Below are 20,910 nucleotides of genomic sequence, written 5' to 3' on the forward strand. Positions count from 1 at the left end.
CTTTTCTCTGTTCCCAGTGATGAAGAGACCTGGTGGGCTAAGCTCTCTGGAAAAGTGTCTCTGATGTTTCCTCTGGCCTGCTGGCCCTGGAGGTCATAGCAGTCCTTAATAGAGGACGAGACTTTAGTCGGAGCTTGTCTGCGCTGCTGCTGCTCTCTGATATGTGGCGAGCTGTGAGACTCATTAGGTTCACTCTCCCTCTCCTCCAGTCCATATTTCACCTCCCTCATCCCGGAGTAGACGGGTGTCTTATCTGCCCATTGGGTTTCACAATTATCGGGCTGGCTGGAGCCAACGAAGCACTGTAATTGGCTTAATGGTTCCTTGGTGGTGGCGGCCACCTCGTAGTCCCTGAAGCCGACATCACCCTCTTGTCTGTCAAACGACCCTATATCACATTTGGAAATGTCACCGATCCGCTTTGAAGTGAGACAAAGGATGTCGAAGAGCACATTGCTCACGCTCTCCTGCAGAAAGCCCTGGATATCAGTGACGTCTTTTCCCGGGCCTTCCAGTTCTTTTTTCTTTCTCGCTTTCTCGAATGCGTGTTTGAAAAGGCCATCGGCCACTTCGCTGATGAAATTGTCCACCTCTGTCTCATCCATCTTGTCCAGACATGACTTATTGGGAGACGTGATGCCGTCCACAATCCTGTTGTGGGTGGACTCCAGTAGATGGGCCACACTCTTGTAGTCCTGGGGCTGAGCCAGCACCCCTGCTGCCTCCTTGTGAAGAACTTCAGCAATGCTGGTGCGGAAGGCCTCGATGCTGGTCCCCTCGGCCACACTGCAGTGGAGGGTGATAGCTGTGGAGGTCTGCGCTGCAGATAGGAGCCCCACGGAGGCGGCCGAGTAGACCTCGGTGGTGGAGTTGTCTTCTGACTCGCAGACCACTTCCCCGGCCTCTTCAGCTAGCTCCACCACAGCCACCGCCCCCGCCACCTGGGCCATCCCGCACATGGCTGAGGAGAAGGAGTAGTCAGTGCCCTCAGGGTCCCTCTGTCCCTCTCTCTCCATGTCCCCCTCTATTGGCTCCATTGCCAGCTGCTCTGCTACCTGTGGGCTGGAGATGGTGCCGATGACACTGGCAGCGCATGCCAGGGCCCGCTGCAGGGGTTTGGTGGGGTGGCGTCCAGTGGTAGTGGTGGTAGGGAGGAGGTCATGGGTCTCTGGTCCGTGTTCCGCCGGTACCTGCCTGGCAGTACCACCATCACCACCAACACCATGCTCCAGAGCCGCGTGAGAGGCTTGAGTACCCAGCCACTCTGGCAGGCCCTCGCAGCTATCCGGGCTCTGCACTATGACGATCTTGGGGAGCTCGAAAGAGCAGGCGCGTGCCCGACAGGGCTCCTCTGCTACTGTCCAGGCGAGGCCGGTGGGGGGGTGTCTGCCGGGGGACATGCTCACAGCGGCCTCAGGAGCGAAGGATGGTTCGTCCTGAGACAGGCTGATGAAGGCATCCTGCAGTACCGACTCGGCCAGGTTGGTGGCATAGTGGCCAGCCGACTCCTTGGTGTGATGACTGCTAGCTCTCGCCGGTGCCCTTCTTCCTAGTTTCTTGGTGGCTGGGGGGGCGCTGATGGTCACCTCGGACTCCTCGCTGTCCTGCCACTGATGCTGGCCCAGGTGTCCTCTCTGACACGCTGGTCTGTCGCTGTGTGCTACATCTGACAAGTCCTCTGCCACATCACTGCACTCTGGCTCTGAGTGGAGAAAGAGAGAGAGAGGCATGTCCAGACCTGTTAGAATATACTTCCATCAAATTCCCAATGTGCCAGAGCAAGAGCGATGACAACCCAGCTCTGGTTTAACCAAGCTAGCAATAACACCAGACTTTCACTGAGCAGCATTTACCCACTCAAACATGACTATAGCTACCAACCAAACCCTAGCTGGTCCCAGTTATGTTTGTGCTGTCTTACCAATGACCATAAGAGTTGGCTACACAGGCTATAATACAACACAAACAGATCTGGGAACAGGCTAACTTACCCCCATGCAAAGTAAAAAAGAGCAACCTCATATCCAAGGCTTGATCTGATTATGAATATTACTGGTACATTGACTCAAAGGAGACCCTTCACACAGTGTTGGTTCTAAATTCATACAGGCAGGGATGGGAACAATACAGATACGAAATGCAATAAAGATCAATGTATCAAAATAAACAACAAAATACTGCTTTGTAATGTATGTAATTAAAATACTTGCAAGTAGCCGGCCCGAAGAACAACAACATTCTCGGTATCGGTTACAATTTTTTTTTTTACTTGCATTGACTCTGATATCTTGTTGTTTAACTACCTTAGTTGAGCAAGTCACCCTGGATAAGCGTGTCTGCTAAATGACCAAAATATAAATGTATATGTGTAAATGAACAAACCAAAATGAACTGCAAAGCAGGCTGTTTATTGTTTTGTGGCGGAGCTCATTAGAATAACACTCAGCATGCTTTGCAATTGTTTATTTTTACATATACATTTATATGTAGTTCATTTAGCAGATGCTTTTATCACACTATAGTGCTCTCAGACTTCTGATACCAATGCAGGGTGAAAGGGGGGCCACAAAATGTGAACCGTTATAAATTACAGTATTTTGAAAATACAAAATACATTGTAGTGTAATTCAGCCCAGTGTAATTCAAATGACAAAATACTCATAAGTAATTCAAATAAGTATTCCAAATGCATGCAACAGAAATCCTGCCCATCTCTGCTTACAGGAGATTCATATTATAGATAAGGGGAGACTTGTCACTGTGCAGAAAAGCACAGCCAAACTCAGGGCCATATACTGTATATTAATCTCAATCATGACAGGCGTTGATCTATTCTACTGTATGTGCCCTCAGCAGCACGGCACACCATGCGAGGCACAAATGCTCTAAGGAGCTACACAGCCAGCCAGCCACAGAGAAGTGTTTTTACAGATGAAGACTGACAGGCACGAGAGAACAAGAGAACAACAGCTGAATGCCTGTCGTTCCCTTTTGAAACGAGACGAGGGACATCTTCAGTGGTAAGAATAGTATTCAAGGAGCATGTAGACTATTTGTGATTCGGAAAGTATTCAGACCCATTGACTTTTTCCACATTTTGTTACGATACTTTGTCATTATGGGGTATTGTGTGTAGATTGGTGAGAATTATAATTTGAAAAAATCAATTTTAGAACAAGGCTGTAACGATAAAAAAATGTTGAAAAAGTCGAGGGGATCTGAATACTTTCCGAACGCACCTATACATTGACCTGTTTTGAGAGTAGGCTACTGAATAATGTATAACCTTACAAAAATGTCAGATTTTTCCTCCCAAAAGGAGTGCTTCACAGTAGTATATTTGTAAATAATAAATGGTGTATTCTATTTAGCAGACACATTTGTCAAAAGTGAACTAGAACAGTAACTGAGATCGACATTTTCGTATTTGCTATCCTCATGCTCTTCAAACTTAGCCACAGGACTACATTATCCAACTTTAATATTCACCACATATGTCAGTAAAATACAATGAACTCAAATACAGTACATGGGTATTCAAAAGGATCAGAATGAATCACCATTTCGTAAGCCGTCATCCTCGCTGTCATCCCCCAGGTGTTCTGAGGCAGTGAGGAAGTCCTCCTCTATGGATGAGAAAGAGCGGTTGGTGTCATCATCCAGCCTCTGCCCTGCCATCATCATCCCCTGGGAGCCCTGCCTCTCCTGACCCCACTGTAGCCCGATTAGGAACTTGTTGATCTCATAGATGATGCTGGTGGGCCGCCGGCCCCCAGCACACTGGACCAGGCACACATCTGTACCCCTCTGGCCCTGGAGACAATACACACACACACGCAGGTACAAATACGCACACACACATTTTTACAATTTTTACATTTTATATTTTTATTACCTCTTTTTCTCACCAATTTCGTTATATCCAATTGGTAGTTACAATCCTTTCCCATCGCTGCAACTTCCGTACGGACTCGGAAGAGGCATAGGTTGAGAGCCGTGTGTCCTCTGAAACACGACCCAGCCAAGCCGCACTGCTTCTTGACACAACGCCCGCTTAACCCGGAAGCCAGCCGCACCAATGTGTCGGAGGAAACAGCGTACACCTGGCGACCGTGCCAGCATGCATTGTGCCTGGCCCGCCACAGGAGTCGCTAGTGCGCGATGGGACAGGAACATCCCTGCCGGCCAAACCCTCCCCTAACCCGGATGACGCTGGGCCAATTGTGCGCCGCCCCCATGGGTCTCCCGGTAAAGAGTTCAATAATTGATGCATTCTACCTTGTCTGCTCGTGTAATTCTCAGAGCAGATCAGACAGTGGATGGATTTGGGATGGAGGGATCTCAACAAACCATTAATATAAAATGACATGAAGTGTGTGTGTGTGTGTGTGTGTGTGTGTGTGTGTGTGTGTGTGTGTGTGTGTGTGTGTGTGTGTGTGTGCGTGCGTGCGTGCGTGCGTGCGTGTGTGCGCGTGCGCTCACCTGTGTGTGGGTGGGGTACTGGTGAGGGTGAGAGGGGTCCGGAGTCTCCAAACCGCCGAGTAGCAGGATCTCGTTCACCTTGGGCTGTCGCACACTCAGAGAGTCGACCAGCTTGGGAAGGTCTGGAGAGATTGAGGCCAGTTTCTAGAGGAGAGAGGGACGTCGCCCACAGTCACAATGACAGGCACACAGGCAGTCATCATCAGAACAAACCTGCTAATTACCTAAACAAATCAACCCCTCTCACCCAGGATAATTATCCCGAATCCATGGCAACAGAGCCAGTGTTTATGATAGTTAAGAAAGACTCTGGGGGAACGGGAGGAGGGGAAAGGAGAGGCGATGATAGAGGATGAGAGAAGGAGCAGAGTTGTTAATGGGTAGGGGGAGGAAAGGGGAGGAGGGAGTAAAGGAGATGAGATGAGGAGGGAGGAGAGGGAAGAGAGGATATGAGAGGAAAGCATGGGTAGGGGGTAACAGAGAGATGACAAGAGTAGAGGGGACCCAGCACACCTTGACGCAGCTGTTGTCGTGACGATCCACCTTCTGCTGGTCCAGATTCACAAAGCAGATCTGCAATAAGAGGGAAAAAGCTTCAGAACAGTGGTAATGTAAAGCTACAAAAAAAACATAGTGAGACCTGAGAGGTTAACGTCAAATAGTCCAGAATACTGACTGTGATGTAGCCAACCTTACTCCCCATTCCAATGACCTGACTTTACCCAGATAAAAGCATGATTTCTCGTCTGACAGAGGAAGCATTCATGCCGTGTTAGCCCTCCCTGGCCATTACAAGCCTCTAGCAGGACGTGATTTTGGAGGTATGGCAACGCGCGAATAAGCAGGACACAACAGGTCTAATTGGCACCCAGTCAGTCAGTACTCAGGGAGCGAGCGACAGTCCCTACATACAGACTGATATAATTTTACTGAATTGGTCCCAAATTAAACCCTATTCCCTATATAGTGCATTACTTTTGACCAGACCCCTATTAGCCCTGGTCAAAAGAAGTGCACTACAAAGGGAATAAGGTGCAAATTGGAATTCAGAATCATTTCACTGATTGCTTTGCCATTGTTCATTCTGGGGTGGGTTTTCCAAAGCTTTCATAGTTGCATAGGTATGTTATTTCACTAGCTGACCCAGACTATAGAACAGCAAAGAGCTACGAATGTCGTTTGTTCACGCATAGAAGATTGGCCGCCCCGTCAAACTCTTCGATTTTCATAAGTGTGACTCTGTCGTGCCAGTGCGGCTGGGTTGTGTAGAGAAAGTATGTAAAAGTACAGCTACAAATGCTTTGGGGAAGTTTTAATAAATAATTGAGTTAATTAGAAAAGGGGAGTGAAGGGGAGTTTGTGTTATTAGTTTAAGCAGACTGTGTTTGTCTATTGTTGTGACAGATGAAAATCCGAACAAATTTTATGACCAATTTATGCAGAAATCCAGGTAATTCCAAAGGGTTCACATACTTTTTCTTGCCACTGTACATACCAGGTCCATCTCTCCAAACCCAATATTCTGCCCCCACGCTTCAGCCAGAGAACATATTATATATATTTTCTAGATAGGAGAAATAAACCATTTCCTGTATTAATCAACATACCAATCATTGTAAATCCCAGCGGTTGATATAACCTCCTTGATCATCGTACATACCCTCTCTGATGTACTTCATGCTGAAAGCCCTCAAAGCTCAAAGAGCTTAGCTACCCACAATTCATATGGTTTCTGTAAGAGCTATTCTTTATGATTAACTTCCCCATGTGACTCAATTAAGTAAAAGAACAAACGCTTGTGGGGTCCATCTTGTAGGCCTCTTATCTCTCCTCACACATGTCAATTAGGCTAATATGACTGTCTGGTTTGCCTGTGGGCTATATTCAGCATCTTATTCCCCTGCTCCCCACCATGTTTTCCCCCCTTCCTCTTTTCTTTTCCGTGGCACTCGTGTCCATGTTCCATGGTAATGGGTCTTCTCGGGGGGAAGAGGGCATGTACGCTTCGGACTAACATCAAAAGAGAAGCAGAAGGAGAAATACAAAACAGAGGTAAATGATGCAGCGACTGGAACTGGATCGAATGGCCCAATCATCTTAGAGATAAAACTGTTCTGTCTGCCAATCAGGCTGAATCTGTAGTTTGTTACTCTGTGACATCGTGGATGTTAGTCTCTGTAATGAGCGGATTTTATTTTATTTTTAATTTCCCTCTTTTACAAATGAATCTCGCACTTTACCCATGTTTTCTACATCATTTCTGCCTATTTCATGGATCTTTTATAAAAAGTATCCTATAGGATGAATCAGTGAGCTAACCACCCCAACGCTGAAAAGGGGACAGCATTAAACGGAGGAAACAAAACGGCGGGAGCAGCTTGAGAATTGGAGTGGCGCTCTTTATCAGGAGAGTCAAAATGGCCACCAGAGTGAAACAACACAGAACATTGCAATTTCACCATTTCACCCCTGTTTACATTATTACATACATATCACATTCAGCCTTTTCCCTGCTTTTTTTTCAAGAAAGCCCACTCTGGTAGTGGTGTAACCTATGTAGAAGCTGTCTTATTATTAAGGTGGTTCTATCAAGCCTGTGCGAGCTGAGGTGCTGTGAAGGTTATCACATTATTTGGGCTTATTGTGTCTTCCACGCAGGTCAAAGCAATTGCAGAGAAAAGTAAGGAGATGTCTGTTGAAGAATGAGAAAGAGCGAGGGAGAAACAGTCAAAAAAATATAGGAGATATAGTGCCCTTCCCAAGGACAAAATCATTTAGCCATCACCATTAGGTGGGGGTGGCAATAGTCTCCAAAAATGAGCTGTTTGTGCAAGGTAGAGAACACTATTATCTTTATTACGATATTTTGTTGTATGACTAAATGACATGTTTTATATTTAAAATCATTACTGCCATGGTATTTTAATGGTTTCATGAGAATGGCCTTCTATGCAGAGTTGCAAAGAAAAAGCCATATCTCAGACTGGCCAATAAAAAGAAAAGATTAAGAATGGCAAAAGAACATAGACACTGGACAGAGGAACTCTGCCTAGAAGGCCAGCATCCCGGAGTCGTCTCTTCACCTTTGACGTTGAGACTGGTGTTTTGCGGGTACTATTTAATGAAGCTGCCAGTTGAGGACTTGTGAGGCGTCTATTTCTCAAACTAGACACTCTAATGTACTTGTCCTCTTGCTCAGTTGTGCACCGGGGCCTCCCACTCCTCTTTCTATTCTGGTTAGAGCCAGTTTGCGCTGTTCTGTGAAGGGAGTAGTACACAGCATTGTACGAGATCTTCAGTTTCTTGGCAATTTCTCGAATGGATTAGCCTTAATTTCTCAGAACAAGAATAGACTGATGAGTTTCAGAAGAAAGTTCTTTGTTTCTAGCCATTTTGAGCCTGTAATCAAACCTACAAGTGCTGATGCTCCAGATACTCAACTATTCTAAAGAAGGTCAGTTTTATTGCTTCTTTAATCAGAACAACAGTTTTCAGCTGTGCTAACATAATTGCAAAATGGTTTTCTAATGATCAATTACCCTTTTAAAATTATAAACTTGGATTAGCTAACACAACGTGCCATTGGAACACAGGAGTAATGGTTGCCTATGTAGATATTCCATTACAAATCAGCCGTTTCCAGCTACAATAGTAATTTACAACATTAACAATGTCTACACTGAATTTCTGATCAATTTGATGTTATTATAATGCACAAGGAAAATGTGATTTTCTTTCAAAAACAAGGTAATTTCTGAGTGACCCCAAACTTTTGAACACTAGTGTATATACTGTATATTCCACATGATAAATATCCCCACATCAATAACAGTCGATAAATGTGCTTCTCATAATAAAAGGGTGATAATCAATGTCTGGACATACATAATCCGGCAAGACTTTATCTTATGTGACAGAGGACAATCGTCACAGTGCCTAATGACCATGGTGCTATGGCAGCAGTGATGTCACTGTTTTTAACGGCGTGCCATAGCTCTGAAAAGAGTGGGTCAGATGTGTTGTTGTTCCTTGGGAAGGTCAGATGTGCATGCGTGCATGCCTGTGTGTGTGTGTCTAAATGACAGAGTGAGTGAGTGATTGTGTGGAGGTGTGACAGAAGCACAAACTCACAACCCTTCACACCTTAAAGACAGAAGTCAGATGGTGTGTGTGTGTGTGTGTGTGTGTGTGTGTGTGTGTGTGTGTGTGTGTGTGTGTGTGTGTGTGTGTGTGTGTGTGTAGTTAGAGCCCTAGACTGGTTACAGGACTGGTTACACAAATACAGTCAGGACAGGAACACACAAAAACACGCACACACACACGCACAAATGTAGAAACTCATAAACGCGCTCTCACTTATTTTCCATAAAGATTACTAACGTTCACAGACTACAGTGCAATATATTGCAATACACACACACGACAGAGACACACACAACACAGACACACAGAATACAGACACACACAACACAGACACACACAACACACACACACACACACACACACACACACACACAAGACAGACACACACACACAACACACACATGCACAACACAGACACACACAACACACACACACACACAACACAGGCACACACAACACAGACACACAACACAGACACACACAACACAAACACACATGCTTGGTCACACAAGCACAGGAGCAGAAACTCCTTAAAACGGTCTCACTCATTTTCAATAAAGATGACAAATATTCACAGGCTATAGTGCAATATATTGCAATACACACACACACAACACAGACACACACACACACACACACACACACACACACACACACACACACACACACACACACACACACACACACAACACAGACACACACAACACAGGCACACACAACACAGACACACACAACACAAACACAAACACACACAACACAAATACACACGCTTGATCACACAAGCACAGGAGCAGAAACTCCTTAAAACGGTCTCACTCATTTTCAATAAAGATTACAAATATTCACAGGGTATGTAGTACAATAGGCTGCTACGCACACCCGTGTGAACACAAGCACACATGCACACCGTCCTCCATCCACTTCTAAGCTCTCTTCCTCTTCCCTCAACAACAAATCCTCTCCCCCTCACTCAATCTCTCCCACCTTCAAACCCTTCTTCTCAACTCTAACCTTTGTCTCTCTCTTTCTCTCTATGTCCCATTGCTCTCAACTCAGCACACTCAGTCGTTCTTCCTGTGTCCTCTGTGTGTTCCCCTGTGTTTGTTATGTAAGACCGCCACAGTCAGGCCATGTTGTGACTGTGAGCTGTGTCTCATATGGCACCCTGTTCTCTAAATAATGCACTACAGTAGTGCACTAAATAGGGAATTCGGTGCCATTTGGAACACAACCTTGGTATCCTTCTGTGGCTCCTGACCCCTGACCTCCAAGCAATAGCACCAGCCAAGATACATTACAGGCACTTCCATTATTCATATGCACTCTGTATGCTGGTCTTGGTTGTGGTAATCTCTCGTGGAGAGATTGTGCGTAAACCGAAGAAAATCAATTAGCTGACCAAATTACACAAGATTTTAGTTCTGGAATATTAGAGTTGTAGAGCTCATTGAATATTCACAGCACTAATGTGTATAGAGTCTACACCTGTTCAGCTCTCCATTCAGCCTCCAACTCTGGAATAATATTACATAATATAACTAACTGGTAACGATGTCCCATTTCCAGTCATACCCAATCCTAGACCCAGGCACACAAGCAGGCAGACAGGCAGGCACACAAGCAGGCAGACAGGCAGGCACACAAGCAGGCAGACAGGCAGGCACACAAGCAGGCAGGCACACAAGCAGGCAGACAGGCAGGCACACAAGCAGGCAGACAGGCAGACACACAAGCAGGCAGACACACAAGCAGGCAGACAGGCAGACACACAAGCAGGCAGACAGGCAGACACACAAGCAGGCAGACAGGCAGACACACAAGCAGGCAGACAGGCAGACACACAGTTGCTGTGGGACCAAGCAGGCAATTAGAGCAGTGAGGAATGATATAAATTGGGAATATCTTATCTCATCACTGTAACTAACTCTGTCCTAGCCATCAGCTGTGAGATACAGTTTAAATTGTCATTTTCAGCTCCCCATATCTCATTGAATACAATTCAATTATCTACATAGCTGCAGCAGTGTGTGTGTGTGTGTGTGTGTGTGTGTGTGTGTGTGTGTGTGTGTGTGTGTGTGTGTGTGTGTGTGTGTGTGTGTGTGTGTGTGTGTGTGTGTGTGTGTGTGTGTGGTGTGGGTATGGGTGTGGGTGTGGCAGTGTGCAGAGAGAGAGAGTGAAACTGGGAATAGTTTTGGTGTTGATGGCATAGAATGCTAGTGATAGTCTCTCGTGACAGATTATTAGTGCATGCAACATTTGGTTCTGGGGTCTGAGTTGAACAATGATATAGATCTCATCTCTACAAAAATGTAAAATAGGATTGGAAACATATCTCCGTAACTTCACTGTAACTAGCAGAGCAGAATTAACAGTGTAGAAGACTTCGGTTCCAAATTGCTTACCCTCTGTCAATGTGTTCAGATGAAATTCACTGTGACTATCGCAACTCGGTAACATCTCACTGTGAGCTCAGGCCCTGCCTTAAAACATGAGAGAGTGATCAAAAGTGACAAGACCTAGATTTGGTAAGGAGTGAAAAGAGAGCTTACAAGATTTTTATCTTAGCACTTTGAGCTCTTGAGTGCATAGTCCCTTCTACTTCCTGAGCCTTCCACACACACATTCAGGAATAGACGTCACTGTAATTGTCACATAATCAACCAGTTCGTGTGTGGCCATATTGTCTCCATCATATGAAATGAGTGGATAATAAAGATATCACACTTTGTGAAACAACCAGGATGACATATCAATGTCAAGACAATTTCCCTTCAGGGACAATAAACTTGAACCTGTCGTAAACACGACCTCCGAGCTTAATTTGAATACCTCTGCTGCCGCTGAGTGTGTAATCAATGACAATCACATCGCACTGATAAAAGTGACCATGTTAGATGATTCCATAAATGATTCAAATGAACATACTAATAAACCAACCCTTCCCCCGCTCCCCAACCAAAACCCTCGGTGGAGTAAAGAAATACCATAACCAGCCAAACTTATTAAGTCTGCATTCCACACACTCACTAACACAGACCCTGTTCACTCCTGGCTCAGAGTCTGTCATTAACTAAGCTGATATGGCCACAGGCCTATTACTGTGATAATACTGGTTAACAGAAGAGGGTGCACACACACACACACACACACACATACGCACGCACGCACGCACGCACGCACGCACACACACACACACCTAACCCCTGCTCCTCATCCAGTCTGGACACATTGTGTAAAAACGGCACTGTCTCATTTGCACACACAATGGGAAGATGAAAATGCTTTTTAATTGACTCAGAGCTCGGAATGAGACTGAGGGAAAGGACAGACACACGGAGTGATACCTTTGTTTTCTAGTAAGAACACCAACGCTTACCAGTCGAGTACCCAAGAGATAATTCCTGTTCTACAAAGTTCTATAAATTGTCATAGATTTGGTGGCAGTCATATAGTTATAAATCAAATAGGCACACACTGCTCACCGTGTTATATTTCCCCTCAGCGTCATCCTCCAGAAGGCCCAGCCTGCACAGAGCCTTCTCATTCCTCAGCCAGTACTCTGACGAGTCCAGCACACTGCTACTGCACAGCACCTGGAAGACACAGATAACTCACACTCTTACACACAGACACGACTGAACTCCTTCTCAGAATGTATAACATACAAATGCACGCACGCACGCACGCACGCACGCACACACGCACACACGCACACACGCACACACACACACACACACACACACACACACACACACACACACACACACACACACACACACCTTCAGCTGTCAACCTTAGTATTTACCCTCTGGCTATAAAGATCTCTACAGGACCTTTGTTCAGGAGATGCTCTGTGGGACCTTCCTCTGTAAGAGGGATCAATAGCCTGTCAGTTGGCCTATTTACTCTCCACATATTTACTGTGTTCTTACTCTTCCCCAGCGAGCTGTTTCAATGGACGCTATGCGTTAAGTGTCAAGTCCTGTTGACCTGCGACTTTCAATGACACTCAAGAGTCAAGAGTACATTGTCAGAGGGACACGTACAGTGCATTCGGAAAGTATTCAGACCCTTGATTTTTTTCAACATTTTGTTACGTTACACCCGTATTCTAAAATAGATTTGTTTTAAATCCCTCATCAATCTACACACAATACCCCACAATGACAAAACATTTAGCATATTTATTAAAAATAAAAAACAGAAATACCTTATTTACATAAGTATTCAGACCCTTTGCAATGAGACTTGAAATTGAGCTCAGATGCATCCTGTTTCCATTGATCATCCTTGAGGTGTTTCTACAACTTGATTGGAGTCTACAATTGATTGCACACGATTTGGAAAGTCACACACCTGTCTATAGAAGGTCCCACAGTTGACAGCGCAAGTCAGAGCAAAAACCAAGCCATGAGGTTGAAGCAAATTCTATAATAAGGGAAAGGGGATAGCTAGTCAGTTGCACAACTGAATGCATTCAACCCAAATGTGTCTTCTACATTTAACCCAAAGCAAATCCAGGAAAAGAAACGCTAGTCGGTGTGGCGTTTGGCCAGAGCGATGTGGATGGGTAGTCAGGTGTGGCGTTTGGCCAGAGCGATGTGGATGGGTAGTCAGGTGTGGCGTTTGGCCAGAGCGATGTGGATGGGTAGTCAGGTTACAAAACAATAGAGATCATAATCATTTCCATAGTGTATTTTTAGGCTGATGCCATCATGCCCCCTGTGCCCCTGTCTCCCTCTGGTGTTGTCCATCTGCTCTGGGCCATCGCCAGGTAGAGATGACTCACACTCAGACGGCCTCATGGTCATGACATCACAATTTGGCAGAGCTTGGAGTGAGGGCAGGGTTGTGTTCATTAGGCACAAAATGGGAGATAACCGCCCAAAACAGGGATGTGCTATTTCAACTTGTCCAATAATTGCCCTTTTCTTCCGTTACAAAATGTTTTGCGTCGATGTTCACCAATGAACATAACCCAGCTTCATACTGGAGCTTGAGCAGGAGCTTGATATCAGTAAATGTTCACCAGTTAAAATAATATTATTCTCCCACATGTATTTTATTAAGGCAATATTTAGACTGCTAGGTCTTTGTCAAGTCAGGGGACCTGACCTAGAGTTAGGGTTGAAATCTTCTCTTTATAAATACACACTTGGAAGCCATACAGTTTTGTGTCATTGTGTGGACACTTCTATTACCAATACTACATGTAAGAGTGGAGGCTGCTGAGGGGTGAATGGCTCAATATAACGGCTGGAACGGAACCAATGGAATGGCATCAAACCATGTGTTTGATGTGTTTGATGCCATTCCGCTCCAGCCATTACCAACCTCCTGTGATGTAATATTGTTTTTGTATGTTAGCGGCAAAGCGGCGAGGCTCAGTGGAAGTCATTTAACGTGACAACCCGTCTACTAATGAAGTGACTGAACAAGCAGCTATATCGACTGACAATGCTCCTTATTCAAGAGGAAGGAGGGGGAGCAGAACAGAAGAGGTTGAAACTCAATGTAATCTCCCGAGACCAGTGTTCAATGCCATTTCTCTCATTGTCTCCTTGGCACAGTGAGATGATGAATCCAACTAGATGACCTGAAACACCTGGTCCTCCATCATTACTCTCTGTTGCAATGGCACAAACTCTCCCCCCTCACCAGGGAGAGGGACACACACACACATTAATATTTACCGGACATACTGTACACACACACCGTCCCCCTGTATTTACCTTCTTGCAGGCGGTGATGGAGGATCCCAGGGTGCTGTCTGTGCTGACTCCCTCGGCGGCTGCCGACTCAGAGCTCTCGAACATGGCTGACGACTGGAAGTTACTGCAGGAGGAGAAAAAAGTGTGTCTGTGTCAGGGCCTACTGTACACAACCCCAGGGCAAGGCCTCTGTTTGGGCTTCAGAGAGCCTATTAGCCCATTGGTGAACAACTTCGCCTGGGGACATGATCCCTGGCATCCCTGGGAGGCCCACTGCTGTACAGGACTAGCCATTAGAGAATTGCATGAGAGGAACACAAAAACTGTGAACCTTTACTAAAAACAAAGGTAAACTCAGCCATCACATTCGTCTTGAGGCGCTTGAGACAATGTATGGTGATCATTGGTATGTTTACAACCAATATAGGATTGAAAGGAGGAAATAAATGATTTTACTCATTAAATCATTTTATCTGTGATTTGTAAGTTTCAAAGCGCCCAATTTGTTTTATCAGAAGTTTGTATTCATTAGGATAAAACTGGCACATAAAAAAGGAGGGAGGTATATGAAGACCAGAGAGACAGCTGGCTCTGTGATCATCACTTTCATGGTAAATTAAAAGTATTTCATTTTGCAACTGGTTTAATTTAGGGATTCAAATCAAATTGTATTTGTCACATGCGCCGACTATGCATGGATATTAAATAGAGAGTAGCAGCAGTGTATAAATGTGTGGTGGGGACAATGTAAATAGTCTTGGTAGCCTTTTGATCAACAGTTCAATATGGCTTGGGGGTAGAAGCTGTTAAGTCTTTTTGACCTAAATTTGGCGCTCCGGTACTGCTTGCCGTGCGGTAGCAGAGAGAACAGTCTATAACTAGAGTGGCTGGAGTCCTTGGGAATTTTTTGGGCCTTCTTCTGCGACCTGGGTGGCAGGAAGGTCCTGGGTGGGTCCTGGATGGCAGGAAGCTTTGCCCCAGTGATATACTGAGCCGTATGCACTACCCTCTGCTTTGCCTTGCGTTCAGAGGCCGAGCAGTTTCCATACCAGGCCGTGATGCAACCAGGATGTTCTCGATGGTGCAGCTATAGAACTTTTTGAGGATCTGAGGACCCATGACAAATCTTGTCAGTCTCCTGAGGCGGAACAGGCGTTGTCGTGCCCTCTCTATGACTGTCTTGGTGTGTTTGGACCATGAAAGATTGTTGGTGATGTGGACACCAAGGAACTTTAAACTCTCGACTCGCTCCCCTACAGCCCCATTGATGTTAATGGGGACCTGTTCGGCCCGCCTTTTACTGTAGACCACGATCAGCTCTTTTGTCTTGCTCACATTGAGGGCGAGGTTGTTGTTCTGGCACCACACTGCCAGTTATCTGACCTCCTTCCTATAGGCTGCCTCATCGTTGTCGGTGATCAGATCACTGTTGTGTCGTCTGCAAACTTAATGGTGATGGAGTCATGCTTGGCCATGCAGTCGTGGTGAACAGAGAGTACAGGAGGGGACTAAGAGGGGGGACTACACACCGATGAGGGGCCCCAGAGTTGAGGATCAGTGTGGCAAACGTGTTGTTGCCTACCCTTACCACCTGGGGGTGGCCCGTCAGGAAGTCCAGGATACAGTTGCAGAGGGAGGTGTTTAGTCCCTGGGCCCTTAGCTTAGTGATAGCTTAGTGATACGGTACTATGGTGTTGAACGCTGAGCTGTAGTCAATGAATAGCTTTCTCACATAAGAGTTCCTTTTGTCCAGGTGGGAAAGGGCAGTGTGGAGGGCAATAGATTTTGCATCATCTGTGGATCTGTTGCGGCGGTATGCAAATTGGAGTGGGTCTAGGGTTTATGGGATAATGGTGTTGATGTGAGCCATGACCAGCCTTTCAAAGCACTTCATGGCTACAGACTTGAGTGCTACGGAGCGATAAATCATTTAGGCAGGTTACCTTCGCTTCCTTGGGCACAGGGACAATGGTGGTCTGCTTGAAACATAGGTATTACAGACTCAGGTTGAAAATGTCAGTGAAGACACCCGCCAGTTGGCCCTCGCATGCTTTGAGTACACGTCCTGGTAATCCATCTGGCCCCGTGGCTTTGTAAATGTTGACCTGTTTAAAGGTCTTGCTCACATCGGCTACTGATGCGTTATCACACAGTCATCCAGAACAGCTGGTGCTCTCGTGCATGCTTCAGTGTTGCTTGAATAAAAGGCATTTTGCTCGTCTGGTAGGCTCGCGTCACTGGGCAGCTCGCGTTTGGATTTCCCTTCGCAGTCCGTAATAGTTTTCAAGCCCTGCCACATCCGACGAGCATCAGAGCCGGTCTAGTAGGATTCAATCTTAATCCTGTATTTAGGCAGGTTACCTTGGTGTTCTTTGGCACAGTGTATATGGTGGTCTGCTTGAAACATTTTGGTATTACAGACTCGGTCAGGGACAGGTTGAAAATGTCAGTGAAGACACTGACATTTGGTCAGCGCATGATTGGAGTACAATTCCTGGTAATCTGTCTGGCCCTGTGCCAAGTTATTTAGGTCATCTGGTTGCCATGTGTCACTGGGCAGCTCGCGGCTGTGCTTCCCTTTGTAGTCCGTAATAGTTTGCACGCCCTGCCACATCCGATGAGCATTGGAGCCGGTGTAGTACGATTCAATCTTAGTCCTGTATTGATGCTTTGCCTGTTTGATGGTTCGTCGGAGGGCATTTTTTAATAAGAGTCCGGGTTAGAGTCCCGCTCCTTGAAAGCGGCAGCTCTACCCTTTAGCTCAGTGCAGATGTTGCCTGTAATCTATGGCTTCTGGTTTTGGGTACGTACGTATGGTACGACGTCATCGATGCCGTTTTTGATGGAGCCAGTGACTGATGTGGTGTACTCCTCAATGCCATTGGAAGAATCCCGGAACATAGTCCAGTCTGTGCTAGCACAACAGTCCTGTAGCTTAGCATCTGCGTCCTCTGACCACTTCCTTATTGAGCGAGTCACTGATACTTCCTGCTTTAGTTTTTGCTTGTAAGCAGGATAGAGTTATGGTCAGATTTGCCAAATGGAGGGCGAGGGAGAAGTTTGTACGCGTCTCTGTGTGTGGAGTAAATGTGGTCTAGAGTTTTTTTCTCCTCTGGTTGCACATTTAACATGCTGGTAGAAATGAGGTCAAATGGATTTAAGTTTCCCTCCATTGAAGTCCCCGGCCACTAGGAGCACCGCCTCCGGATGAGCATTTTCCTGTTTGCTTATGGCCCTATACAGCTCGTTGTGTGCCAGCATTGGTTTGTGGTGGTAAATAGACAGCTACGAAAAATATAGATGAAAACTTGGTAAATAGTGTGGTCTACAGCTTATCATGAGATACTCTACTTCAGGTGAGCAAAACCTTGAGACTTCCTTAACATTAGATTATTTGGATCAGCTGTTATTTACAAATAGACACAGACTGCCACCCCTTGTCTTACCAGAGGCACCTGTTCTATCTTGCTGATGGACCGAAAACCCCGCCAGCTGTATGTTATCCATGACATAGTTCAGCCACGACTCGGTGAAACATAAGATATTACAGTTTTTAATGTCCCGTTGGTAGGATATCCTTGATCGGAGGTAATCCATTTTGTTATCCAATGATTGCACGTTGGCTAATAGGACTGATGGTAGAGGGGGTTTACTCACTCGCCTATGAATTCTCAGAAGGCAACCCGACCACCACCCCCTTTTTCTCCGTCTTTTCTTCGCGCAAATGATGGGGATTTGGGCCCATTCCCGAGAAAGTAATATATCCTTCGCGTCGGACTTGTTAAAGAAATTTGCCTACTTATAGCAGTATCAATCAGAATTTATGTGTGCCTACATTGTATTTTGCCCAAGGTAGGTAAGTCCCCTCTTTTGAGGGGAAGTTTGCTGCACGGCAAATAATAAAGTCATTACAGCAGAGTTACTATTATTTGACTCGAAAAGAGTAGCTTTAACTATTTTGGGAATTAAGTGACTGATTGTGACCACTAGAGTCGAGGTAAAACACAGAGTTCATTTGAATATAGTGTTTATAAATATTGCGAGAGTCAATGAGATCCTGCTCACAGATTAGCAGTTAAATTTGGATTTTGCCGCCATTTATATTTTCTTCCTCACGCTGAGACTGACAGAATGTCTTTGCATTCAGGTAAGTAATATTGTTTTAAATTCAAAAGTGGCCTATGTCAACCATTTAGCGTATCCTTCTCATCATGTATCATTAGCTAGTTCCAGATATTAAATATGAATTATTACCTAGCAGTCGATCGGTATAGTATAGCCAGTTTTTTTTAACCAAGCTAGGCTTGGCGCCATTCTAAAAGCGTAGCTACTGTTAGCTAACTATCTAGCTAATGATTTTAGCTCAGTTTGACAGAATGGACATAAGGTACAAAACGTAGGTACTTGAAGCGGCTAAATTACTATTTTTTTGTATTACTGCAGTTGAATAAACCAATAAATGTGTGTTAATTCGAGACCAAATGTTTTGTAATGTTACCTTGGCAATTAGCTAACATTAGCTAACAGTTGGCTAACACTAACAGGGTAACTTAGCGACAGCAGTTAGCTAACGTTACCTAGCTAGCTAGCTAATAGCTAATGTTAACGCTTCGAAGTCACCGACTGCGTCATTGCATCAATGCTGCATAACATTCTGCGCAGCTACGCAACTATACTGAATTCAGGTATCTCAAAACTTTTTATTTTTGACACAACTGCTGACAGTTACAGGGGCTTAAAAACAAAAAAATGCTGCTTGGAGACAAGTGTCCATGATAGTTGGATTGCCAGGTCAGTTTAGTAATGAGCTTGTGCTAGATATGGCTACTTAGCTAGTTAGCTAACCTAGCTAGCTAGCTTGCTAACCTAGCCAATGGGTGTGTGTGTGTGTGTGTGTGTGTGTGTGTGTGTGTGTGTGTGTGTGTGTGTGTGTGTGTGTGTGTGTGTGTGTGTGTGTGTGTGTGTGTGTGTGTGTGTGTGTGTGTGTGTGTGTGTGTGTGTGAGTGAAAGAGAAATAGTAATATAAATAATGCTAGTTACTACCCCTGATAACTTGGCCAAATAATCATATTTGAAAGACTGTGAGTGTGTATGTGAGATAAATAGTAATAGAAATGATGGTAGATACTACCACTGATAATTTGGTCAGATAACAGTGTGTGTACAGTAGGTGACATGTTCATGATAGCTACCGTATCTAATAACTATAGTTATGGTATTGGTTTGGCATATCATGTTCATGTCTATGTATAAGAAGACTGTAGGAGGAAGTGGAGACGACTCAGGGACAGGTATCAGAGAGAGAGAAGGGCAGAGAAAAAGAAGAAGAGGTCTGGGTCAGCAATTTCAGAGACAATACAGCTGGCGGGGCTTCGGCCACATTCTTTCATTTTCTGGAACCATTTATTGTGCCTAGGGCCACGAGTGGCAATTTTACAGCCAGACCCTCTACTACATCATCCACAAGTGTGGGCACCACCGGTGCATCAAGACCCTCTACATCATCTACAAGTGCGGTCATAGCCTCCCCCGGTGCATCAAGACCCTCTACAACGTCTACATCATCCACGAGCATGACCACCACCGGTGCATCAAGACCCTCTACAACGTCTACATCATCCACGAGTATGACCACCACCGGTGCATCAAGACCCTCTACAACGTCTACATCATCCACGAGTATGACCACCACCGGTGCATCAAGACCCTCTACAACGTCTACATCATCCACGAGTATGACCACCACCGGTGCATCAAGACCCTCTACAACGTCTACATCATCCACGAGTATGACCACCACCGGTGCAGCCATGGAAGATGAGGAAACGGAGGAAGCACCTCTGGATCTAGGACCACCTGAGATTATTATGAACCTCACGATTTTAATGAACCTCATTATGAACCTCACGGCAGCCCAACTTGATGCTCACAGGAGGATGAAGAGGCCCTCTTTGCCATGAGCCTGGTGCCAACCCTGAGAAGGCTGCCTCAGCAAAGAAAAGCAGCAGTCAAGTTTAAAATGTATCAGCTGCTTTTCAAAGCCGAGTTCAATGGTACATTTTTCTTCTCCACAACACAGGTAGTGTCATAAGTATTGTGACAGTGAAGTAAAGTAGGTCATTTTTACAGTATACTCATGTAGGCTAATTGGTATTTCAGATCAAAGTTTTAATATGAGGCAAATATATAGCTGTTGGTTCTGGGTTAGAAAATATCCAAAAACAACAGTTTGCTGTCTAAATATTTGTCTGTCATATTCATCTTTTAATCTGAATTCCATGAGTAAACAGCAAGAATTACTAACTTTACCACACTGTTCCATTATTTATGCAACTAACTACACTATACAAGCATTATTTAGTTAACATAAATCTCACTTTTTCTGGTGTTATATTATGTAATGCTTGTATGTGTTGTTTTTCTCTTCCCTTCTAGAGATGGAGTCAATTTAGCTGACCAGCTCACAGGAAGAGGAGGAGTTGTCTGGCTGTTATTTTTACCTCCCTCATTGTACCTTTCCTTTTACACATATCAGTTCCGTTTAAATTCAGTCAATTCATAAAGTAATTTGTTT

At 45.1% G+C, this 20,910-nt stretch overlaps 1 protein-coding gene across 3 annotated transcripts in view; it reads right to left on the reverse strand.

Annotated features, from left to right (window-relative positions):
• Positions 1-20,910, reverse strand: part of LOC115136902 (A-kinase anchor protein SPHKAP-like) — a 52,453-nt gene that overhangs the window by 15,366 nt on the left and 16,177 nt on the right. For all 3 annotated transcript variants that reach the window (XR_010465070.1, XM_065024549.1, XM_029672809.2), the window contains exons 2-7: positions 14,358-14,460; positions 12,108-12,218; positions 4,996-5,055; positions 4,483-4,626; positions 3,561-3,813; positions 1-1,702 (exon numbers count right to left, since the gene is read on the reverse strand). The exon at positions 1-1,702 is cut by the window's left edge and continues 1,791 nt beyond it. Coding sequence is in view for 2 of the 3 variants with exons in the window: in XM_065024549.1 (XP_064880621.1) it covers positions 1-1,702; positions 3,561-3,813; positions 4,483-4,626; positions 4,996-5,055; positions 12,108-12,218; positions 14,358-14,460 (2,373 nt within the window). In the remaining variant the exon portion in view is untranslated. The remainder of the gene's footprint in view (positions 1,703-3,560; positions 3,814-4,482; positions 4,627-4,995; positions 5,056-12,107; positions 12,219-14,357; positions 14,461-20,910) is intronic.

This window comes from Oncorhynchus nerka, linkage group LG11 (assembly GCF_034236695.1).
Source record: "Oncorhynchus nerka isolate Pitt River linkage group LG11, Oner_Uvic_2.0, whole genome shotgun sequence".
Taxonomy (NCBI): Eukaryota; Metazoa; Chordata; class Actinopteri; order Salmoniformes; family Salmonidae; genus Oncorhynchus; species Oncorhynchus nerka.